Here is a 21,346-nt window from a genome sequence, read left to right as displayed (position 1 = left end):
CATTACTTCAATTTTTAGTTGCTTATAAATGAACAGGTTTTGAGGGGAAGGGATGGTGGCATACAGTTGTGGGTGCTTCAAAGCTCTTATACCCAGGCCATGCAACCAACAGAACCTCTTCTGTCATAAGAGGTACTTTACTACAGTACAGTGAACCCTCTAATAAATGACTCACCCCAGGGGCCAGCAAAAATCAGTTGCCTTGAAGAGAAAGAGCCAGATTCTCCAGTCTTCAAAGGTGACTTTGCACCATGTAAGTGGCACAAGGCAGCCAGAGCTGGCCAGTAGAGGATTATCCCTGCAAAGGGGAACTCTCCACTGGTTTATAGTAAATGGAGGCTGCCCTGCTGCCCTGAGTCAGCTGTTGCCCCCAGCATGCCAGCACATGGGGATTGAGGGTATATGTAAGGGACAAGGTGAGGCCAGGAGGCTCCACTATGCCCAGTCTTCTACAAGTGTAAACTGGGGTTGCCCCTGAATCAGAGAGATGCAACATAGGGTGTTTAAATAAAGATTGAACAAAATGGTGCTAGAAACCTTAGGAATATCATTAAGTGGTCCCTGTAGACAGGAAGTAGCCAGCTGCATCTAAAGAAGTGGGTTTTTTACCCACAAAAGCTTATGTCCAGATAAATCTGTTAGTCTTTAAGGTGCCACCAGACTCCCAGTTGGAGGTTGTTCTTAGTGCAGGTTACATAATTATTATGAATTATTCCTTAAATGCTGGTGCCCCAGATACCAGACTGAAAGCCCCTCTATCCACCACGTAGGTACAGAAGAGGCAGTGACCATACAGTCTTTCCCACTCTTCCACATTCTATGCCTGCCCTAGAGGGATCATCTCTCAGGGCAGAAGGGGCATTACTAACACACAGGGAAGACTGTAGCTTTTTTTGTTTCAGAGTGAGGGAGGCCCACAATTATTCTGTAAGTGTTATTAGTTCAGCATCCCTAGTCTCCCTACAACTAATGCTAGCAGTTTGGGGAAGGTGGACATTGTCATCAGAAATGAGAGGCCTGAGAGTACTAACTCATTTCTCAAGTGCCTATCAGCCATTAACGACTTATAGTCACTAACAAATCTTGGCTAATTGGCAAATGCCAGGTGATCTCTGTCACTGCTGCAAACGAAACATCCCCGGGGGAAATCTCCTCAGGGATGAGTTCTCAGCAGGGCCCAAGACAATGCGCTTGTTTGAAATCTGTGAGAGAACATATGGGAAGTTGACTGCTGATTGGCTGCTGTCGGGAGGGAATAGTTTATAATTGTTTAAATAGGATTGAAAACCTCTGTAATATTTTGCTGCTTTTCCTAATACCATTACAGCTCTCTCCATAGCAACCAGTTGAGACATCGTAGACTTTGTTCCTGGCCTGAGAGGTTAGCTATGAGGACTAAAATTGTGATCTGGGGGCAAGCAGGGCACAGTAGTGTGGATAACTAAGCTAATGAAAAACATTAACAATGCTGGCCATGCTGGAAGAAGGATAAAGTATCTAAGAAAGCAAGAATTAAATGAAGAGTGGAAAAATCAACTCAGTGACATTTACTTGGCAGAACAATTTAAATGTTTAAATGTAAATATCAGTGGAAACAAAGTGTATTGAACTTCACAGCTGTCAATTAGGCTGGCCACCACAGCAATGCAGAACTTGATGGCCACAGCAGGGAGAGAACTCAGATTCTCCTGCTCTAAGATCAACTTTTGTTTGAGCTAAAGGAGACTCTCTATTACATGACAGCAGTACAGGGTCTATGATGCAGAGTGGACACTTCTGATTCCAGCCTGTAATGTCCTGGCCAGCTCATTGCGGTATTTTGTTCTATTTTTTTATTAGGATCAACTAATAAATTATTTTATTATTAATAAAAATACCTAGCTCTTATCTAATGCCTTCATAAGTAGCTCTCAAAATGCTTTACAATGGATATTATCCCTATTTTGCAGATGGGGAAACTGAGGGGCAGAGAGATGATGTGACTTGCCCAAGGTCACACATCAGGCCATTAGCAGAGCTGGGAATAGAATCCAGGTCTTGAGTCCCAGCCCATTACTCTATCCACCATGCCCGGCTGGCTCTCTCAGTGAAACAAACACTGATTTTGCCTGGTTTATATTCCAAAGTGGGAGCTGGTACTGGTTTCTCATTGGGAGGGCTGCAAGCAAGGCCTGGGGTAAGATCAACATTGACTAACACGGTGCCAGGATACTGTCATCAACCAAAGAAGTAAATTATGTTTCTCATGAAAAATAAACACAAAACAAATTTCAGCTTTCTACAATAACTGATCCTCTTTCACACACCTGTTTAGCTCCCCCCTCAAAGTGCTCTAATTTCTGTGAAAGTGTGGTCTGAAATAAATGGTCAGACTGTAGAAAAATTGGTGTTAGATGGCCTTGTTCAAAACAGTCATGGCAAACCTCAAATGATATTCCTCCCCGTCACGTCCCCAGAAACTGCTATAGAAAAATCAAGCAGTGCACAAACTATGCCAAACATTTTAAAATGATACCATAGATCCTTTCCACCCCTGTTCACATGGAAGTCCTGGTGCAAACTGAACTGCTGTGGCAGAACCAGCCCTCTAGAACAATGTGGTGCCACTTCAAGGCCAGGGCTAGAGTTAGTGGTGCAAATCTGGAGTCATTTGTTCCATGGATTCCGCATATCATGCCCCCCTTTCCAGTAAGGAGCTGAGTTTAATATTCAAATTGCTCTAACATGGGTATTGCACAGCAGGGTCTGAGGCAGACTTTGGGAACCGGGGAGAAGAATACCAGCTGGGCTGAACGGGCCACTTCACACCTCTGCAGTTCTTCTCAGGGGCAGAGGGTTATGCCAATCCTCTTCCATTTTTCTAAGAGAGAAGTGTGGAGTTTGGGGCTCCCCCTGCTCCCTGTTGCTGCCTCTAGCGCTCCTTGCTACCCATTGTTTACCACTTTCCTCTCTCCCCATGGCTCCTCCAGCCTCACTAGGGGGTATGGAGGACCAGGAGTAGGGCAAAGCTGCTAGCTGAACGGCAGTGAAGTGTTCCCAGGAAGACTCCCTATGCCCTCCACAAGTTCCTCCAATCATGTCCCCCTCACTACCATCATTTCCTCAAAAACAAGGGAAATTCACTGCCCAAAAACATTGTGAAGGTTGATTGGCAGTGCCTCATACCCTTCCAGGATGTCAAGGGCACCTCTGAAAAGCAGGGATTAAAGGGTTAAGGCACACACCAGCGCCACCCAGCATCCTTAACTCTGCTCTATTTGAGGAATGCCCTGCCCATCATGACACTTTAGCCTTCCAGATGACATGGTGCGCTGGGGCACGCAGCACATGGGAACTGCGAGAGAAACCATCAGACTGTGTCCTTACTACACTCCACCATTGCACCTACTCTGCACAAATCACCTCCTCCCCCTTGTCCAATGATGCCTTCTGGGACATCATCTGCACTTCCATGCATCCTGTCATGTGCTACCAGACAACTCCAGAGGCATATGGCAAGAATAGACTACCATGCTCTTCTATTGTCCAGCCCACATAATGCAGCACAGAAATCAGGGGTCCATAATCCTTCTGGATGCAGATGCACCCCTCCTCATATTGCAGCGTGAGCTGCTACACCTGGCAATCCAGCTGTCCTGAAGGGCAGCTGGAGCACAAGCAGACAAATGAAAGAATACAATTCTGGGGGACAGAAAAAGACACATTGACTTCGTTGTTCCTCAGATCTACTTATTACAGGGCAGCCTGTAATAAGTAGGCTACCTTGTATACTTACTGTATAATCCCAGTGGCTCTTGCCAACTCCAGTGGGCAGAGTTAAAGTTGTGTGGCAGGGCTGGTGTTTCCTTATCTCGTGGTTTTACAAGGTTTAAGTACAGGTGCACTCAGTGCTCTGGAAAGGTATGAGGCACTGCTATTCAACTGTAACTCCCCTGTGTGTGTGTGTGTGCTTGATTTAACACAAGGACCTACTAAAAGTGACAATAAGATAAACTTTCTCTAATTAATTTTCACTAATATTTCAAATCAATACATAAAGTGGCAAAATACTTTACAGAAAGTATATACAGCTCTATGGGACCTTTCATGTCTGGCTTTGAGTTTGGAAAGGTGTCTAGAAGTTAAAAAGTCAGTCACTTTGCGGCTGCTTTAGAAATAGATCCCTTCTATTGTTTAGTTTTGTTCAAGTTGGTTTAATGTTTTCACACAAAGGGGATTTTGTGCAGAGGCATAAACTCTCTTTGGACATTGAAGAGGTTTTCAGGTTGTGTGTTTTTTGGCAGGGAGGTCCCTGCTGATTCAGCTTTTCTTAAGCTTCCACACTGATTACACCTTGTGTCAATATGTACTTAGCGCCAATTAGTGTGCGTGTGTCTCTCATTTCTCCCTTTTGATCAATAATTTCCCAGAATAGAACATTAAAATAGAGGGGGAGAGAGGGAAGTCTAAATTAAATAAAGAAACTGAACAAAAACCTCATCTAGTCATAACACAGTAGCCAGTGAATGTAATGAGCAAAGGAATATCAGAATCAGATTGTTCTTTCTGTGACTCTGAATCCTGTGCGCGTTTACCATTTTTTCACCAACAAGAACATTATTTAAAAGTTCTGCCAGAATTAAACAACAACTTGAAATTCTCACTGCTGTATTATGAGAGGGACACACCAGCCCTAACTCAAACCTGCCATTGAGAGAGAGAAATACTTCATTATCCCTCATACTAGTACAATTAACCTGTGGAACTCACTGCTGCAGGGCATATTTGATGCAGTAGTTTAGTAAATTTCAAGATTGAAGGATATTCTGAGATTATTGAAAATCTTAATATTTAGGGAATTATTGAACTATAAATAGTTCAGCAAAATTGACACTTCTGTCAATAGCTGCAGTTATACTAGAAGGGGAAAAGTCATGGTTATTGAACCTTGTGGCTCATGGGAGTCAGGAAGAAATCTGGACCCTCCCACTATGGAATACAGCATAGTACAACTGGAAGCATTATCAGTGCTGAGGTCTTATGCCTTCCTCTCAGGTATATCCAGCAGTGGCTGCTATCAGAAACAAGGAATCTAGCTGGAAGCATCACTTGCCTGTTCTGGTATGAAAACGCCTGTTCTTAAACAATAAAGAGAAGGAGTCAGAACATTTTAAATATGTTGGGCACCATGCAAATCCATGGATGGCCCAGACCCATAATAACAGATCCTTTATGGGCAGCCATTTGTAGATCTTTATTACCCCAGTATAGGATCTCAAGTTTCCTTAGAGCTCTGGCTTCAGGATTGTAACACGGACCCTAAAGGAGGAATTTACAGTACTCTAGAGAGCATGTCACTTCCCACAGATCAGAGGACATGTCTGGAAGCAGTGAGTCCCCTGGAGTAACCTCTATCAGCTACACATTTTTTCCTTCTTCACACTGTAGCTGTGCTTTACTAAGTTTTAGTCACCTCTTAGGCTTTAAAAAGCACTGCATCTTGGAAACAGGAGCAATGCAGCCAACAGCTCATTCTCCTGTGGCCTCACTCCTCAGTCAGATTTAGAGGCAGAAGCAGCATTGGTGAATCAAATGAAATAAAAAAGGCTCAGGAGGAAGATAACATATAGCTAACTGAAGAAGCAACCTCTCTTCCCAAGAATCTGGTGCTAGAAATCTTTCACAGCAACAGCAATACTAAGGGCAGTTACCACTGGAGAAAGACATACATGACCAGGGACCTAGCTATCTGAGGAGGCACCTCTGCCCCAGGCCCAAGCAACAGTGGCAGCAGCATATATTCAGGGAAGGGCTCACACCTTTGGGATCTGCTCTTCCTGACGAGGCCCAAGAATGGCCAGCTTTAAGACACAGCTTAAAACAGATCTGCTTGGTCAAGCAATTTTCAGTGGTCTCTGGGCATGGACATTTTTCTAAAGGAGACTTTTAGTCCTATGTTTTATGGCCCACTGGACCCTATAAAGGTGCTTGGCTCTGCCCTTCCCAGTAGACACATCCACTGTGGCTGGGAGGTCTGCGAGCACCATTTCTATCTGCAATCTGTTTACCTGGAAAAATAACAGTAGATGTGAATCTACGCAAGGTAAGAAAAAGGATGATCACTCTATCAAGGGAGTTCAGTAGGAAGGAGGATAAAGCAATATGGCAAAGAGCCTAACCATAGGTCTGCTTCTGCTACTCCCCAAAGCAGAGCCTGTCATTGGGGTAGAGGAAAGCCCACAGTCTATAAGTGAGTCTAAGATGGTTCAAATTAAAGTAGAAGTGGGATGCTTTATCTGATACCATCTTACATCCTCCTGTTTGTTCCTCTAATTGCTACACTCACTCTCCCCGGGCCCCTCTGTGTAAATTACAGTACTTGAGACTCAAACCCACTTGCCAACACTTGCCAAAAATCCACTTGCCAAAGTCAGCCCTGCTGTAAAATGAAGTCAGTGGAACTGCATCCACTGATACCCAGGGCTGAATTTGGTCTCCTGAATCTGGCATCTGGGTCTTAAAGATCTTCAGCATAAAATGGTCATTGGGAACAAACAAACAAAAGTCAAATTTAGAAGATGTACGACTAAGAAAAATATTTTTACACTGCAATAACCCTTCTCACTAGCAATCCCCATATAGAAACAGGATTGCAATATTATCAGAGAGAGTATGCAACATGGATTACCCTCAAAATCCACCCAGGCCAGCACTAATGAGCCAATTAGCCTCCTCCGCCCTAGATGACAGTGGCCTTTTCTTCGTGGAAACTGGTAAAAGTTTCTTCATGGGCTGGGTTGGACAGTACTAATGGGGAAATGACCTGGAACACAGAGCAAATTCATGACCCCCACAGAGTGGTTTTGAACATCTGCCAAATGACTCTGGCAGGAACCCACAGTCTTCCAGTTATAAGTCAGTTTCTAAGGACCATCTGTCAACCTTATCCCTCCCACCCAAGCCCCTAGCGCCGTCAGAGGTGCCAAACAGCTCCCATAACAGCTGGAATAAAAAGAAATCCTGAAGCCCTGGATAACAAGTCAATAAAAAATCCCCATCCCCTTTTAAAGTTTTATCAATGGTTTGTACTCTTTTTATGCTCTTTTGAGGATGAAGAACTGAAAATGTTTGCCTCCCCCTAGCCCCTGAAAAAATATCTGCTTACTTTTGCTATTACAAATTCAGGTATTATCTACCCTAGAAGACACTATGGCGAATAGAGAACTAGTGAAATGATATCACAAGAAAGTGAATGTTGAGCAATTGAGTGGGAAAAGGATTTGCCAACAGACTATTTAAAATGCTTTGTTTTCATTAGCATTTATTTAACTCCAATCCCTAACAAACGTGGAAGAAAGGAAGTCTTTATATTAAAGATTCAGCACACAAACCTTCCAGGCCTTATAAAAGGGCACAAGTTATTTTAAAAAGAACTGACCAACCTTTGTACATCACCTTTAAAAGCAGTTCTCTTTGGGAGTTAAAGACTGTTTACTCTATGTAGCAAAGACTTCAGGGAAGATCTCTACAGCTATGTTCAGCATTAGCTCTATAAAATAATCTTCAAATGAAGCTGTCTCCATGACTCTATTACATAGCTATTCTGTTTCATTTTCCCTTCCTTTTTAAGATCTCTGTCAAATTAGGATGTAAATTCCAAGGAATGATCCCAAAGATTTCAAATTATAAGCATAATCTTGAAATGTATTAGCGCTTTACGTGTTTGTAGATAGCAGTTAATTATTATCTAAGCCAGGGGTTCTCAAACTGGGGGTCAGGACCCCTCAGGGGGTCGCAAGGTTATTGCATGGGGAGTTGCAAGCTGTCAGTCTCCACCCCAAACCCCGCTTTGCCTCCAGCATTTATAATGGTGATAAATATATAAAAATGTGTTTTTAATTGGGGGGGGAGGGGACGAGTCACACTCAGAGGCTTGCTAGGGGTCACCAGTACAATTTGAGATTTGAGAACCACTGATCTAAGCAATAAAACCAATAAAGATCCTAGCCCACTAGTTAAATAAAATAAGATCATAAGGAACTTCATGCTTTTTCACCAATCTCCTCAATCTTCTTCTAAAACATATGTCTTGATTTCAGTAAAATCTGTACAAATCATAGGGTCAGATTCTGCCACCCTTACTCACAGTATTACCTTACTCCAGGGGTAGTCAATAGGCAGACCATGGGCCAAATCCAGACCACCAGATGCTTTTGAACAGACCCCCAAATTTTTTATTTTCTTTATTATTGTTTATTATTATTATTACTATATTTTTAAAATTATTTTATCTGGAGTGCGGACCTTGACAAAAAATAATTGACTACCCCTGCCTTACTCCATGAGACGTTCCATTGATTTAAATGGGACTACTTGCAGAGTACGTATTGTTCCATATCTGAAGTTACATCACCTTTATGAGGCAGCCAGTTCTATTAAGCAACTAATTTTGCCAGTCTCATGAGCAGTCATCTAAGACAGGTTTCATTCTATACTATTTTCCTTCAATCACTGGGTAACTTTATGTTTGCCATGATTACTGGACACATTACTAAAGTCTCATTACTGAAGTAAATGTATATAAAGTCAGTTTGAGTTCCCTTTATCTTTAAATAATACTCCTGAGGATTTGAATCTCACACTAATGTGAAAATTCTACCCCATCCTTTGACTTTATTCATTCCTCTAACATTTTAAAACTTCAGCTGGTTCACTGTCACCACTCTTTTCCAGAGGATAGTCCTAGCTCCTATAACCTTTCTTCATAACATAGATCTTTCAGAGCCACAGGCATTTTTTGTAAAAACAGATCCATCCCCTGTAGGAGCCAAATTCTACAGCCCATACTCCACAACACCCCAATGCACCTCTAAAACATATATTCCTTGTTGCATTGTACAACCAACACAGAATGTAGTATTCCAGACAGTCTAGCCAGGGCTCTTTTGGGAAACAGTATCAGCCATTTGTTGTCTCTTTTTAAGTAAGGTACTTTGTTTTGCTCATCTCAATTCAGTTATCCACACTAATCACCCCAGATCCTTTTCTTCGACCATGGGCTAGACATACATTCCACTTAGCATGTTGTTCCCTTGTTCCTATATGTTTCTACTCTGACATCTGCTGGCCCAGTAACCAAGACAATTCAAAGCCTTTAGAACCCGAGTGCTCTGTTCCCCACTATATGCTCTACCACTAATGCTGGTAGAAACCCAAGTCTGATAAACTATGGGAATTTGGAACTAGAGGTGGGCCAAAACTGGAATTTCAAATCCAAACCCTTTAAAGATTAGAGGGAAGGCATGAATTTGAATCTTCAAATCTGAACCTGCTCATATGGTTCTGGTTCCAACTCAGAACCCTGCTATTCGCTAGGCCTGGTTCAGATGCAGCCAGCATTCCACAAGAACATCTCGCACGATGGCAGAAATCTCACAGTCGCATGAGACGTGGATCATTCAAGATTCTGGAAATGTCACAGGATCATACAGCATTGCAAGGTTCCCAGCATCTGGCCCCATCAACTCAAACCCTAGAACTGATTGGCCTTGAACCTGACTCCTCATCAAAACTTAATCCAGATCAGAATGCTACTTCCTCAGCCCATCTCCATTCAGTAGTCAAGTTAGGTTCTCTCCAGGACTGTTTACTCATATCTCAATCAACCCTACTTGTTATTTCCCAGAGGGGGTATAAACCTCACATGGGTATCTACATTAATTACAACAGTGACCTAAAACGGGAAAGGGGAGAGAAGCCATTTGCTTACCTTCACCAGTATTTTCAGTATATTTGTTCCCAGTTATAGATGTCAGGAAAATCTGACTCCCAGAGTGACAGACTCAGAGAAGAGTATACACAGGCAGCTCAAGACCTTCAATCAACATCCCTTGCCTTAGTAATAAAAACCTCCCCGCATTCCTGGCTAGTAGCACAAGGGTTAAAACCAATCGAGCACAGAGTGCTGGACAGGCATCAAGGTGGTTGCTGTATCACTACATTATCAGTTGGGGGAAAATACAGAGAACAGAATCGGCTGTCCACAGAATGTTTCCTTCCCATGCTTCTGCCGCAATGAATACAAGGAAAGGTAAGTGGAAGCAACTTCCCACATTCCTCCAATAGTATTTCATCAGAGCAGGACAGTATGGATCTGCACCAAAGTAACAAATAAATCTCACAAATAAGGGCAGGTAAATAGTTTAGGGTGAGCAGATCAATGAGTTCTTGGAAACTTTCTACTTGTTTTGCTCGGCAACTTCTTTTTCTTTTGCCACCTCTGTTGTTATAAGATAATGTTCAGCCTTTATGATGTCCCGTGTGCTACTTTAAGGAGCTTTAGCGATTGCATGCACAGTGCATGTGTCTCTGCTAGAGTAATAACTTTGCAGCTGGAGGAACAGAGTGGTTCTTTTGCAGAAAAAGCTTCCAAGTAATGAATTAAGGCAAGACCTCCTGGATTTTCTCTGCTTTTTGAAAGATCAGATTAATTCTGAGAGGTTGGGGGCCAGAGTGCATCTACTGTTGGAATTTTAGAAGAAGAAAAATGCTGCTGAAACATGCAGTGAAAATCTAATTGCTGGTCCAAGAAGATCTTGAATGTATGGGGTGGTGGGCTAATACTGTTGGAGACAAGCATACCCAAAAAAAGATATTGGCAGGCATGTAAACAAAGTCAACAGACCAGAGCTAACCCATCAGCACATAATTATGGGCTTTCTAAAATGCAAGTTAAGTACATAAAGGGTGTATTATCAACCTAGCATGTAGATACAATAGCTTACATAGAGCAGATCTATACATGCCACAGTGATGGGCATGGATAGATAGAGATGAATAAGCCCGGAGTTCATTTCTGAGAGATAGCATTGGCAGGGCAGACTACATGACTGCAACATGAGTACTTTGGGGAATTGATCTGGCCTCTCCTCCATCACACCCCAAGAAGCAGGGTGTGCTGGCGCTCAACCTAGAAATCTCTGGGTCAGCACCCATGGGCACAAGTATGTGTGTCATACATGGGAAGGCAGGATCAAGTGCAGTGGGTGCCATTAGAACACTGTTCACGGGGCACTTGCAAGTAAATTGCCACATAGAGTTAGTTCTTGTAACTGCAATAGCCATTGTTAATTCTTAATAAGAAATACTGCAGTAATGTTCATTTCTCACAAGTAGTAATAGTGCAGATTTTAATGGTGCCTGCTCTAAACCTGCACAGAAACCCTGAGAAAATGAGAAGGCAATATTCTTGCCCAAATATCTTGGCCATTCCTGATTTATCATTCCCCCAAATAAATTGGAGATGAGGAAGTATAATGTTATAGGATATCCCTGCTGCATGATGCATGGGAAGTCATGCTGAAAAGTAATTAATGGATTTGATGGGCATAGGATCAGTACCTTACCATCACAAGTTTCAGTTTTAAAGTACAGAACCAGAACCAGGCAGTGGTGTGCATCACAGAACAGATGGTCTTGTTTCCCTAACTAAAATGAAACCACTGCTTTGTTGCAAGAGTGCAACAGATCATCTGAAACCAACTTCTACTCTTCTTGTTTTCCCATCACTTCAAAACTATGGAACTATCTAACCCTAATTTGCTATATTCTCCCCTCCCTTGTGAATGGGGTTGGATGAATTCATGTGGCCTAATTTTAAACCCACTTGAACATCCTATGTTTGAAAGTTTGAACTGAACAGCCTGCCACTTGGAGACCATGGGGGAAAAAAGGGGAGCAGAGAAAGAACATTTCTAATAAAGACAACATCTCTCTCAAACACAGGGTCCCCACCGAGTATGCTTAGCATTTAGAGGGGTCTTTTAACCCTGATACAGAGCACAGAGCTCTCCATAATGATTTATTGAAAAACCCATGTGGGGTGGGGGGAAGCATTTAAATTACAGGGGATAAAAAGGTTTTCAAATTTCATTCACATTGTTCACTAAAATTGCCAGCTCCAGCATGTTCACCCATCTCTGCTCATAATAAACCTATCTAGGCCCAGTCCCCATCCCCCGCCCGCTTCTCAAAGCAAGTTTAAAAGCTGAAGTAAGCTCCTCTGAAGAGAGTGTTTTCTAAAAGAAATGAGATAGCCTCAATGCCCAGGACTGTGATGCTACAGCACAACATGGTGTGTGCACATGTGAATTGTACTGAACAATTTATCTTTATTATGCACTGCTTCCTGCACTAGCCTATATTTTCTCCTCCTTCATTACACTTAAGTGTGAAGCATGAACTAGGTGCACAAGCAATCAGACCAGGAAGCGCAGAGTAGGAAAGGAGCTTCAGAAATGGAGTTTGCTGCTCAGCAGTGGGGGGGTAGAGGGAGGGAGGAGTTGATGATGAAGATCAAGTTCAGACCTTGCTCAAAATGGTTGCAACTGTGTTGACCTCAGTGGCTGTATCTCCACTGATACCAGGTCTGAATTTGGCACTTTGTCTTGTATAAGCTTTGCTCACTTTCCAGGACATACCCATGGCCTTCCATGCTGATAAAGCCACCACTATTTCCCCCTGTAAGCGCAATGGCTGCAGCTAAGGGAGCAGTTCTTTCTCTTTGCTGAATTACGTGTCCTTGAACAGAAAAAGGCGGCTGGTTGAGAAAACAGATTAGGGTGCTTGTCAGCCAGCGTCAGTGTTCTGGGCTTGGATCTACAGCAGGTTGAGTTACTCATAAAAGATTTCCTAGTGCCAGCCTAAACTCTTGACAGACAACTGACAGCCTCTGTTAAAGAGTCCAGCCCTGTAGGCACAGCTCCCACTGACATCGAAGAAGGGTTTGTGACCACCTGCACCAGTCCTGAATTGGTCAGGAAAAGAGGGGGGCTGCAGGTCCAGATTGAGCTGTGCTGGCAGAGCTGCTTGGGGGCCCAAGAATAGTACAGCAAGGATGATGGTGAGGACTGAGATGCTTTGGCAGACATGCCTGGAATGGAATCCCCGTAGGCAACGCTTTCCACTCCACAGTGGAGGAGGAGAGATGAACCACTAAGTGCACTGGTCTGTTATTGGCTAGTTAAAGGAGATGCGTTGATCAAGCTCTAGAAACCATGTCCTGTCCTCTTAGAGGATGTGAGCATGCATGAGGGCAGAGCAAGGACAGCTTTAATGAAAGTCATTGTCACTGGTCCTCCAGGAATTGTTTCTAGGGTGTAAAAGAAATGGCAGACTCTTGTTTTAAAAGCTCAGTGGAGTAGGGAGAGGAAACCAGCCTCTGGTCACAGACTGATTCTCTGAGTCAGCAATTTGCCCATGTCTGGAGGGGAAGCAATTACCTGACATACCAAAAGGGAATATTACCCAGACATTGCAATCCCACTCTTGTCAAGGTGAAGAGTCAATTCAGCCAAATGATAACAGATTGTAAATAGATACAGACAGAAGGACCTGAACAACCTGACTAAGTTAGCCCAGACACACAACATGCTCCTAAAGGTGCACTTCTCGGCTTACGTGCTAAGAATGTCACTCCCACATTTCAAAATGATGGCCCCAATTCACTGTTGCCTTGCCCCTTGTGCAGTCATTTATACCAGTACAAAGAGGGTCAAGAAAGTCTGTGCTGGTGTAAATGAGTACACAAGTTCAGGGCAATGGTGAGTCTGGCCTATATAACTGAACAGAGAGAAAATCCAAGTCACTCTACAGATCCTTGACCTAACTCTGCTCTTAGTGAGATCAATGGCAAAACATTCACCAACTTCATCAGGATTAGTTCCCGCAACCATCAGCAGGCATTGAAGAAAGACAATAATAGAATGTTCTTCCATGCTATGGTTGCTCAGTCTCCAAGATTGTGCCTTACATGGTACTGTATTTGGGGCACATTGAGTATACCTAGCCATGTCATCTTTCCATCGTTTCCTCTTGCTGTGTGTTGTCAGCTAATGATTTCCATTTGTTTTGTCTTAATCTCCCACTCCACTCCCCCAGCAGACACTGCCCTCTTGTTTCTCTTGGTCTTGGTGCTGGCAGCAGGGTCCCAATCTCCCAGCAGAGAAGCGCCCAAGGAGCAGCCTGACACAGAGCTCCTAAAATGCCCCAGCTCATGTGCCTGCAGCTATGATGACTATAGCGAGGAGCTCAACATCTTCTGCAGCTCCCGGAACCTCACGCACCTCCCAGAAGACATTCCTAGCAACGTTAAGTCATTATGGCTGGATGGGAACAACTTCCTTTCTCTGCCAGCTATGGCCTTCAGGAACCTTTCCAACCTGGACTTCCTTAACCTGCAGAGCAGTCAGCTGGCAAGCATTGAGCAGCATGCCTTCCATGGCTTAAAGGGCCTCTACCACCTGCACCTGGAACGGAACAGGCTGAAGCATTTGGCACCAAACACTTTCCTTCACACACAGAACCTCGCCTCCTTGAGCCTCAACAACAACCACTTCAACAAGATCGAGGAAGGCCTGTTTGCTGGGCTCTCCAATCTCTGGTACCTGAACCTCGGGTGGAACTCACTCGTGGTGCTGCCTGACAGAGTGTTCCATAACCTGCCTAACCTGAGGGAACTGATCCTGGCTGGGAACAAGCTGCCCTACCTGCAGCACCAAATCTTCTGCAGTCTCAGTGAGCTGAAGGAGCTGGATTTGAGTGGGAACTTGCTCAAGGGCATCAAGCTCAATATCTTTGTCAAGCTGCAGAAACTACAGAAGCTCTACCTGAACCACAACCAGATCAATGCAATTGCCCCACGTGCATTCATGGGAATGAAGTCCCTCAGGTGGCTAGACCTCTCCCACAATCGTCTCATCTTGCTCTTTGAAGAAACATTCCTGGGCCTTTTGAGCCTGCACGTGTTGCGTTTATCCAGTAATTCGATCACCAGCCTGAGGCCAAGGACTTTCAAAGATCTCCAGTTCCTGGAGGAGCTGCAACTGGGACACAACAGGATCAGGAGCCTGGCAGAAAGGACTTTTGATGGGCTAGGCCAGCTGGAGGTCCTTACGCTGAACAACAACCAGATTCAAGAGATCAGGGTCGGAGCATTCCTTGGACTCTTTAATGTCGCAGTGATGAACTTGTCTGGTAACTGCCTCAAGGCACTTCCCGACTATGTCTTTAAGAGCCTAACCAAACTGCATAGTCTTCACCTGGAAAACAGCTGTCTCAGCAGAATCAGGCCACAAACTTTCTCCAGCCTTTCCTGCCTCCGGAGGCTCTTCTTGCAGCACAACACCATATCCATGATTGAAGACCAGAGTTTGAATGACCTGCATGATCTTTTGGAGCTGGACCTTAAGCACAACAGGCTGACCCATCTCTCCCCCAACATGTTTGTAGGCCTGAATAACCTGGAATACCTTCTCCTTTCCTCCAACCAGCTCCTGGAGATCTCTCACAATGCTTTCAGCCCACTTCAGCGTCTCTTCTGGCTTGACCTCTCCAACAACCATTTGGAGATGCTGGACAACACCACAATTACCCCCTTAGCAAACTTGCGGTATCTTAGCATCAGAAACAATTCTCTGGAAACCTTCTCAGTTGGTTCTCTGGGCCCTTCACCTGTGCTGGAGCAGCTGTGGCTGGAAGGAAACAAGTGGCACTGTAATTGCTCACTGAAGGAACTGAGAGACTTTTCCTTGCAGCATCCCACAGTGGTTCCACGTTTTGTACAGTCCCTTACGGAGGTGGATGATTCCCACACACCCGTGTACGTGTACAACAACCTGACCTGCCTAAGCCCACCAGACCTGGCAGGCCTTGACCTGAGGGAAATCAGTGAAGATCACTTTGCTCACTGCTAACTAACACGCTTCCTCTTTACAGAGGACTTTCTGCTTTCTATAGTTGGCAGCATTAGATACATATTTGCACAAGTTCAGGTAGAATCTGGAGAACTACTTTCCTACAGGCTAATAAGTAAAAACGTATAGCTATCTGGCATCTCAACCACCTTCCCTGAACTCTTTACCAAGCTCATCAGGATAGCAGTCCAAAATAGTGTGTTCCACCATTCACCATTACTCAAAGAGACCAGTACGATTGCACACCACTCTTTAGCTTTCTCTCCCCATGCTGTACCATTACTATATTTGTATAGCTGCAGTTTTCAACAGAACCAGCATACTAGCTTTGGCTGAACAGCCAGGGTAAACAGGTTCTTTGGACTTTGCAATTACCTTTGGGCTATTTGAACTTAGCATTGTGATTCAGAGCCAGCATTCCTTTGCCCAGCTCTGAAAAGTGAAGGAAAGAATGGGTGTGTGAGAAGGTATGAGTGGACAGGAGCCTTCTCCGAGGACTATCTTTTCCAATTCCAAAATTAAAACTGATTTTAAAAAACCCAAACAAACGATCATAGTACAATAAGAGTCGGACTGAAAAGCCAACCTGAAAGGGTATTGCCCACTAAGGACCAGCATTTGGGTCTCACTCCTGAGTTGGGAGCAAAGGATAGGCAACCTGTCTAGCCACCAAGGAGTGAGGAACATCTCATATCAGTTTTTTTTAGCAACCACTCTTGGTTAGCAGAGGTGCTGTTGTCAATGGATCATGGAGACAACCCTCCTTAATGGAAAGAATATCACTGCAAAATAAGGACCTCAGGCTGGGGAGAGCAAATGGAGAAACCAAGATCCTCTTGAGCTAGGGGAGGAAAGTCTGGGCCACAGTGCTCAGTAGTGGGAATGCTGATAAAGTTAAGTATCATTGCCCTAGAATCACCCCAGCTGTGACTAGGTAATGCAAGCAGGGACTTCATCCCATCTGTACTACAGTAGCTTGGATCAGTGGTTGTCAACCTCTTCCATTCTGCGTGACCCTGCATTGCAATGCAAAAAAGTTTCAGGAACCCATAAAGCATTCTGTGATTGTACAACACCAAACACGATGGGACCTGATCCATAACTAGGGCCCCAGGTGCTAACATAATGGAAATAATAAAGGGAGGATGACCATGACCCCCAAAAATCTGTTCTTGAATTTCCATTGAGAACCCACGGCTCACACGAGAGGAAGTTGAGGGCAGAGCCTCATCTGTAATATCTGGTCACTGAAGCCAGGTATCGTGTAAAGCTTAGCGAAAAGGCTTGAAAAACACACACCCGACCTGTAGTTTTAGGAGAGCAGAGCACACACGACAAGCTTTTAACAAGCAATGGCAGATTTAGGCAGGTTTAAGAAAAACCATGCAAGTCAACTCCCTCATAAACCACAGCAGGCAAATAAACCTTTGGAGCTACTGCAGCTCATCTTGTAAGTGATTTTTTTTTTGATTTTGTGCCTCACCTAGTTAGAATTCTTATAAAAGACAGACTTGTGCTCGTGAGCAGCAGACACTGTTTAAAATCTCAGTCTCTTGCCATTTTCTGCCTACCTTAAAAACCTCCACCACAAGCAAAGCTAGAGCTTGTTACAGAGAAACTGCTTTCAGACTTCATTATTTAAGTTTGATAGATGGTTTTTTTCAAAGTGGCAAAGTGACTTAGGTGCCCAAATCCTATTGATTTTAGTGGGACTTGTGTTCACAAGTCATTTAGGCATTTCTGAGAATCCTATCCTGAGTTCAACTGCAAACAAAAAGATGAGTGATCTGATCCTGCTCCCACTGGAGTCCATGAGAGTTTGCAAAATCAGCTTCTCAAGGAGTCACACTTGCAGATTGCCAGGCAGATACCCGATCACCTTGGTTGCACCTGACGGGCTATAAAAAGGTGGAAACTGTTATGAAATTATCTCAGCCAACCAGAGCGTAGGGATACTTGTCTCATTACTGCCCACAGGTGTTTAATTATGCAAATCCCTGCACTTTGATTGGTTAAGGAAGGTGCGAGTCGCAATAATAGGTTTTTTTTTTAATAACTGCAATGTGCTCTAATAGAGTGCAGGTATCTGCAATGCTGTTTCTCCTAGCTGCTCACAGAACTCCACCTGCACATACTCTACACAAATGGCTGGCTCACCCGTACAAACAAGTACCCTGTCCCCTTCACTCAGCTGCTTCTTACTCCTGACAAAAGCTAAACCTACTCCCCAGTCCTTTACCCTGTTGGTTTATTTCAGGGAGTGCTCATTATGTACTTGGCCCTTTTTAAGCAGCAGGCCCAGGTCATGCCCCAAAAACAAAGATGTACAACATACTGAATAAGCAAAGTGGTCAAGGTGGTGGCTTGACAATCTCTTGGTAATAGAAAGAAATGCCCACTATTGACATGTGCAGGATTCTGAAGGAGACGAGAAACTTGTAACTAATGGAGAGGGAGACAATGTGAATATTCACAAAGGGAGCAACATACACAGAACAAATAAAGAGGAGGATCTTAGCAGCAGTGTTTTGTCTAGAACGGAGGGAACCATGTGTGTGCCAGGAAGCCAGAGAGGTTTCAGTAGACAAGGCAAAAGATGGCAAGGCATGGACTAGAATTTTAGTGACATGGACAGAAAGAAAAGGCTGGATCTTAGCGATATTACAGAGGAACGAGGGATGATTCAGACCCAGCCTGGCCGTGTAGAGCAGGGTAAAAGGAGGAAGCAAAGAGAACCAGAGATCATAGGCTTGAGTTAGCAGAGGATGGTGGTAGAGAATGGGGTAGCAGAGAGGAGCTGGAAGAAGGTAAAGTTCAGTTTAAGCTAGCAATGAAACAGTCAGATGACAGATATGCAGATTTAGGATCCGTCTTCACAAACATTTAATTCACCGCAAGCTGGGGTGTAAATCTATCCTACTAGCCTGCCACATTTTTGCAGTCTGTGCGAACCCCGGTGACATGCACTTTGGTCTAGTCCTGTTTCAAAGAGGACCAAATCAAAGCACATTAACAAACTGTTACCAGGCAGCAGCAGGGTCCATGTAGTCAGTTAGTCCACGGCCGGAGAGTGTGGTGGACAGTCACTCTAGACCCCTTCCTGGGACTATTTTTTTAATCCTGCTCCCGTACTCACTCCCACCAGATCAAGTTTTGTTTCTTGTATTTTTATCCCACTCCCACCCACAAAAACCTTAGATCCCACAAATCCTGCAAAAGAGAGATTCCCTCAGGCTTAAAAAAAATAAAATATTTTTTTATTATATATTAGGGCTGTGGAGCGATTAAAAAAATTAATCATGATTAATCATGAGATTAATCGCACTGTTAAAAGAATACCATTTACTTAAATATTTTGGGATGTTTTCTACATTTTCAAATATATTGATTTCAATTACAACACAGAATACAAAGTGTACAGTGCTCACTTTATATTTATTTTTATTACAAATATTTGCACTGTAGAAAACGAAAGAAATAGTATTTTTCAATTCACCTAAGTACTGTAATGCAATTTCTTTATTGTCAAAGTTGAATTTACAAATGTAGATTTATGTACAAAAAATAACTGCATTCAAAAATAAAACAATGTAAAAAACTTTAGAGCCTACAAGTCCACTCAGTCCTCCTTCAGCCAATTGCTCAGACAAACAAATTAGGTTAAAATTTGCAAGAGATAATGCTGCCCACTTCTTGTTTACAATGTCACCTGGAAGTGAGAACAGGCGTTCGCATGGCAGTGCTGTAGCCAGCATCGCAAGACATTTACATGCCAGATGCGCTTAAGATTCATATGTCCCTTCATGCTTCAACCACCATTCCATGCTGATGATGGGCTCTGCTCAATAACGATCCAAAGCAGTGCGAACCAATGCATGCTCATTTTCGGCATCTGACTCAGATGCCACCAGCAGAAGGTTGATTTTCTTTTTTGGTGGTTTGGGTTCTGTAGTTTCCACATCTGAGTGTTTCTCTTTTAAGACTTCTGAAAGCATAACTCCACACTTTGTCCCTCTCAGATTTAGGAAGGCACTTCAGATTCTTAAATCTTGGGTCAAGTGCTGTAGCTATTTTTAGAAATCTCATATTGGTACCTGTCTTTGAGTTTTGTCAAATCTGCTGAAAGTGTTCTTAAAACAAACATGTGCTGGGTCATCATCCAAGACTGCTATAACATGAAATATATGGCAGAATGCAGGTAAAACAGAACAGGAGACATACAATTCTCCCTTAAAGAGTTCAGTCCAATGTTCCCTCTATTTTTTTTCCAACCACATGCAAAATAAATTTTGTTATCTGCACCAAGATATGTGTAGATGTGTGCCACCAGTAAAAACAAAAAACCCAGATATCATATATATATTTTTTAAAAGTTACCATAGAGTTAATTACTCCAGCCAGGACAGGTTAGGCAATTTAGAACTCACTACTCAAAGAATTAAATTTAAGTATAAGATAAGAGAAATAAAAATTATGAAATGCATAGACCAGTCAAAAAACTCAAACAACACACTTTGAAAGAATAAAATTACAGAGAATAAATGTGCATTGCAGGAAGTACCACAATGTAACAACAATAATACAAATATGTGCTGGAAGTTGTGTGTGACACAGAGACAGTGTGTGTATGTGAGAGTGACACAGACAGTGTATGTGCTGGCTGCTGGGGAAGTTTCTGAGCGACGCCATGCACTGTCTCTTTAAGGTATTCACTGAAAGCTCTCCTGCTCTGTCCTAAGCCCTGTCTCCCCTCCCCAGCTCTGCAGAGACAGGCTACATGGGCAGGAGGGAGTGGGACAGGGAGGGAGAGAGCAAGCGGGGCTAGGGAAGTCTCAAGAGACTGTGTGCTGTCTCTTAAGGCACTCTCTGAGAAGAGAAGGCTATAAGGCTTGTTCAGACCTCAGACCACAGCAGCTCTCCTGCGGAGTCCTGAGCAGGGATGAAAGTGGGCCCGTACGGTGTATTGATAAGAAGCTGATACTGGCCCATACATAGCCCAAGTTAAAGCGCTGCTGCGGCAGCATTTTAACATCACTGCTCCTTTTGCCTCCCTCATTGGCAGCCCTGCTGGTAGAGTCCCTGCCAGCAGGGCCGCCGACGGGTGGAGGGGCAGCGACGTTACAGCGCTACTGCGTCAGTGGCTGGAGCCCTGGGCCTTTTTAAATTGCTGCTGGAGTCCCAGGGGCCAGGAAGCACAGATGGGCTGGCTTGGGGAAGCTGACCCCCAGCCCTGCCCCTTCTGCCTGAGGCCTCGCCATTTCTGAGGGCTGGAGCTGGCCCCCATACCGGTAAGAACATAATATTACTTTCATCTCTGGTCCTGAGCCAGGATGTCCCCTCTCCCCTGCTCTGTGGAGATAGGGTACAGGGGCGGGTAGAAGGGGACATCCTGACATCAGCACCCCTCCACCTCATTCTGTACACCCAGAAGGAGGGTCCTGGGAGCAACTTGGCTGCAAAGCAGCAGGGTGAGGGGCACCTGAACACACTCTGCCGGATGTGTATGGCACCTGAATCCCTCCTGGGCAGCTGCCCAACAGCACTTAGAGGGAACTCAGGTTCAGTCACATATTTAATCAACGCATTATTTTTTAACGAGCATCAGCAGCATAGAA

At 43.9% G+C, this 21,346-nt stretch overlaps 2 protein-coding genes across 2 annotated transcripts in view; both read left to right on the top strand.

Moving 5' to 3' along the window:
• Positions 1 to 21,346, top strand: part of METRN (meteorin, glial cell differentiation regulator) — a 291,968-nt gene that overhangs the window by 204,812 nt on the left and 65,810 nt on the right. The window lies entirely within an intron of this gene.
• Positions 8,277 to 16,839, top strand: IGFALS (insulin like growth factor binding protein acid labile subunit). The gene has a single exon (XM_050968208.1). It carries the CDS (start codon positions 13,743 to 13,745, stop codon positions 15,729 to 15,731), a length of 1,989 nt encoding a protein of 662 aa, XP_050824165.1. The 5' UTR covers positions 8,277 to 13,742; the 3' UTR covers positions 15,732 to 16,839.

This window comes from Gopherus flavomarginatus, chromosome 9 (genome assembly GCF_025201925.1).
Source record: "Gopherus flavomarginatus isolate rGopFla2 chromosome 9, rGopFla2.mat.asm, whole genome shotgun sequence".
NCBI lineage: Eukaryota > Metazoa > Chordata > Testudines > Testudinidae > Gopherus > Gopherus flavomarginatus.
Note: the sequence above shows the minus strand (reverse complement) of the source record. Positions and strands in the feature narration are given on the sequence as shown.

Bases quoted from the DNA above. Each gene is read 5' to 3' on its own strand.
- IGFALS (XM_050968208.1), top strand. From the start codon at position 13,743: ATGTTCTTCCATGCTATGGTTGCTCAGTCTCCAAGATTGTGCCTTACA.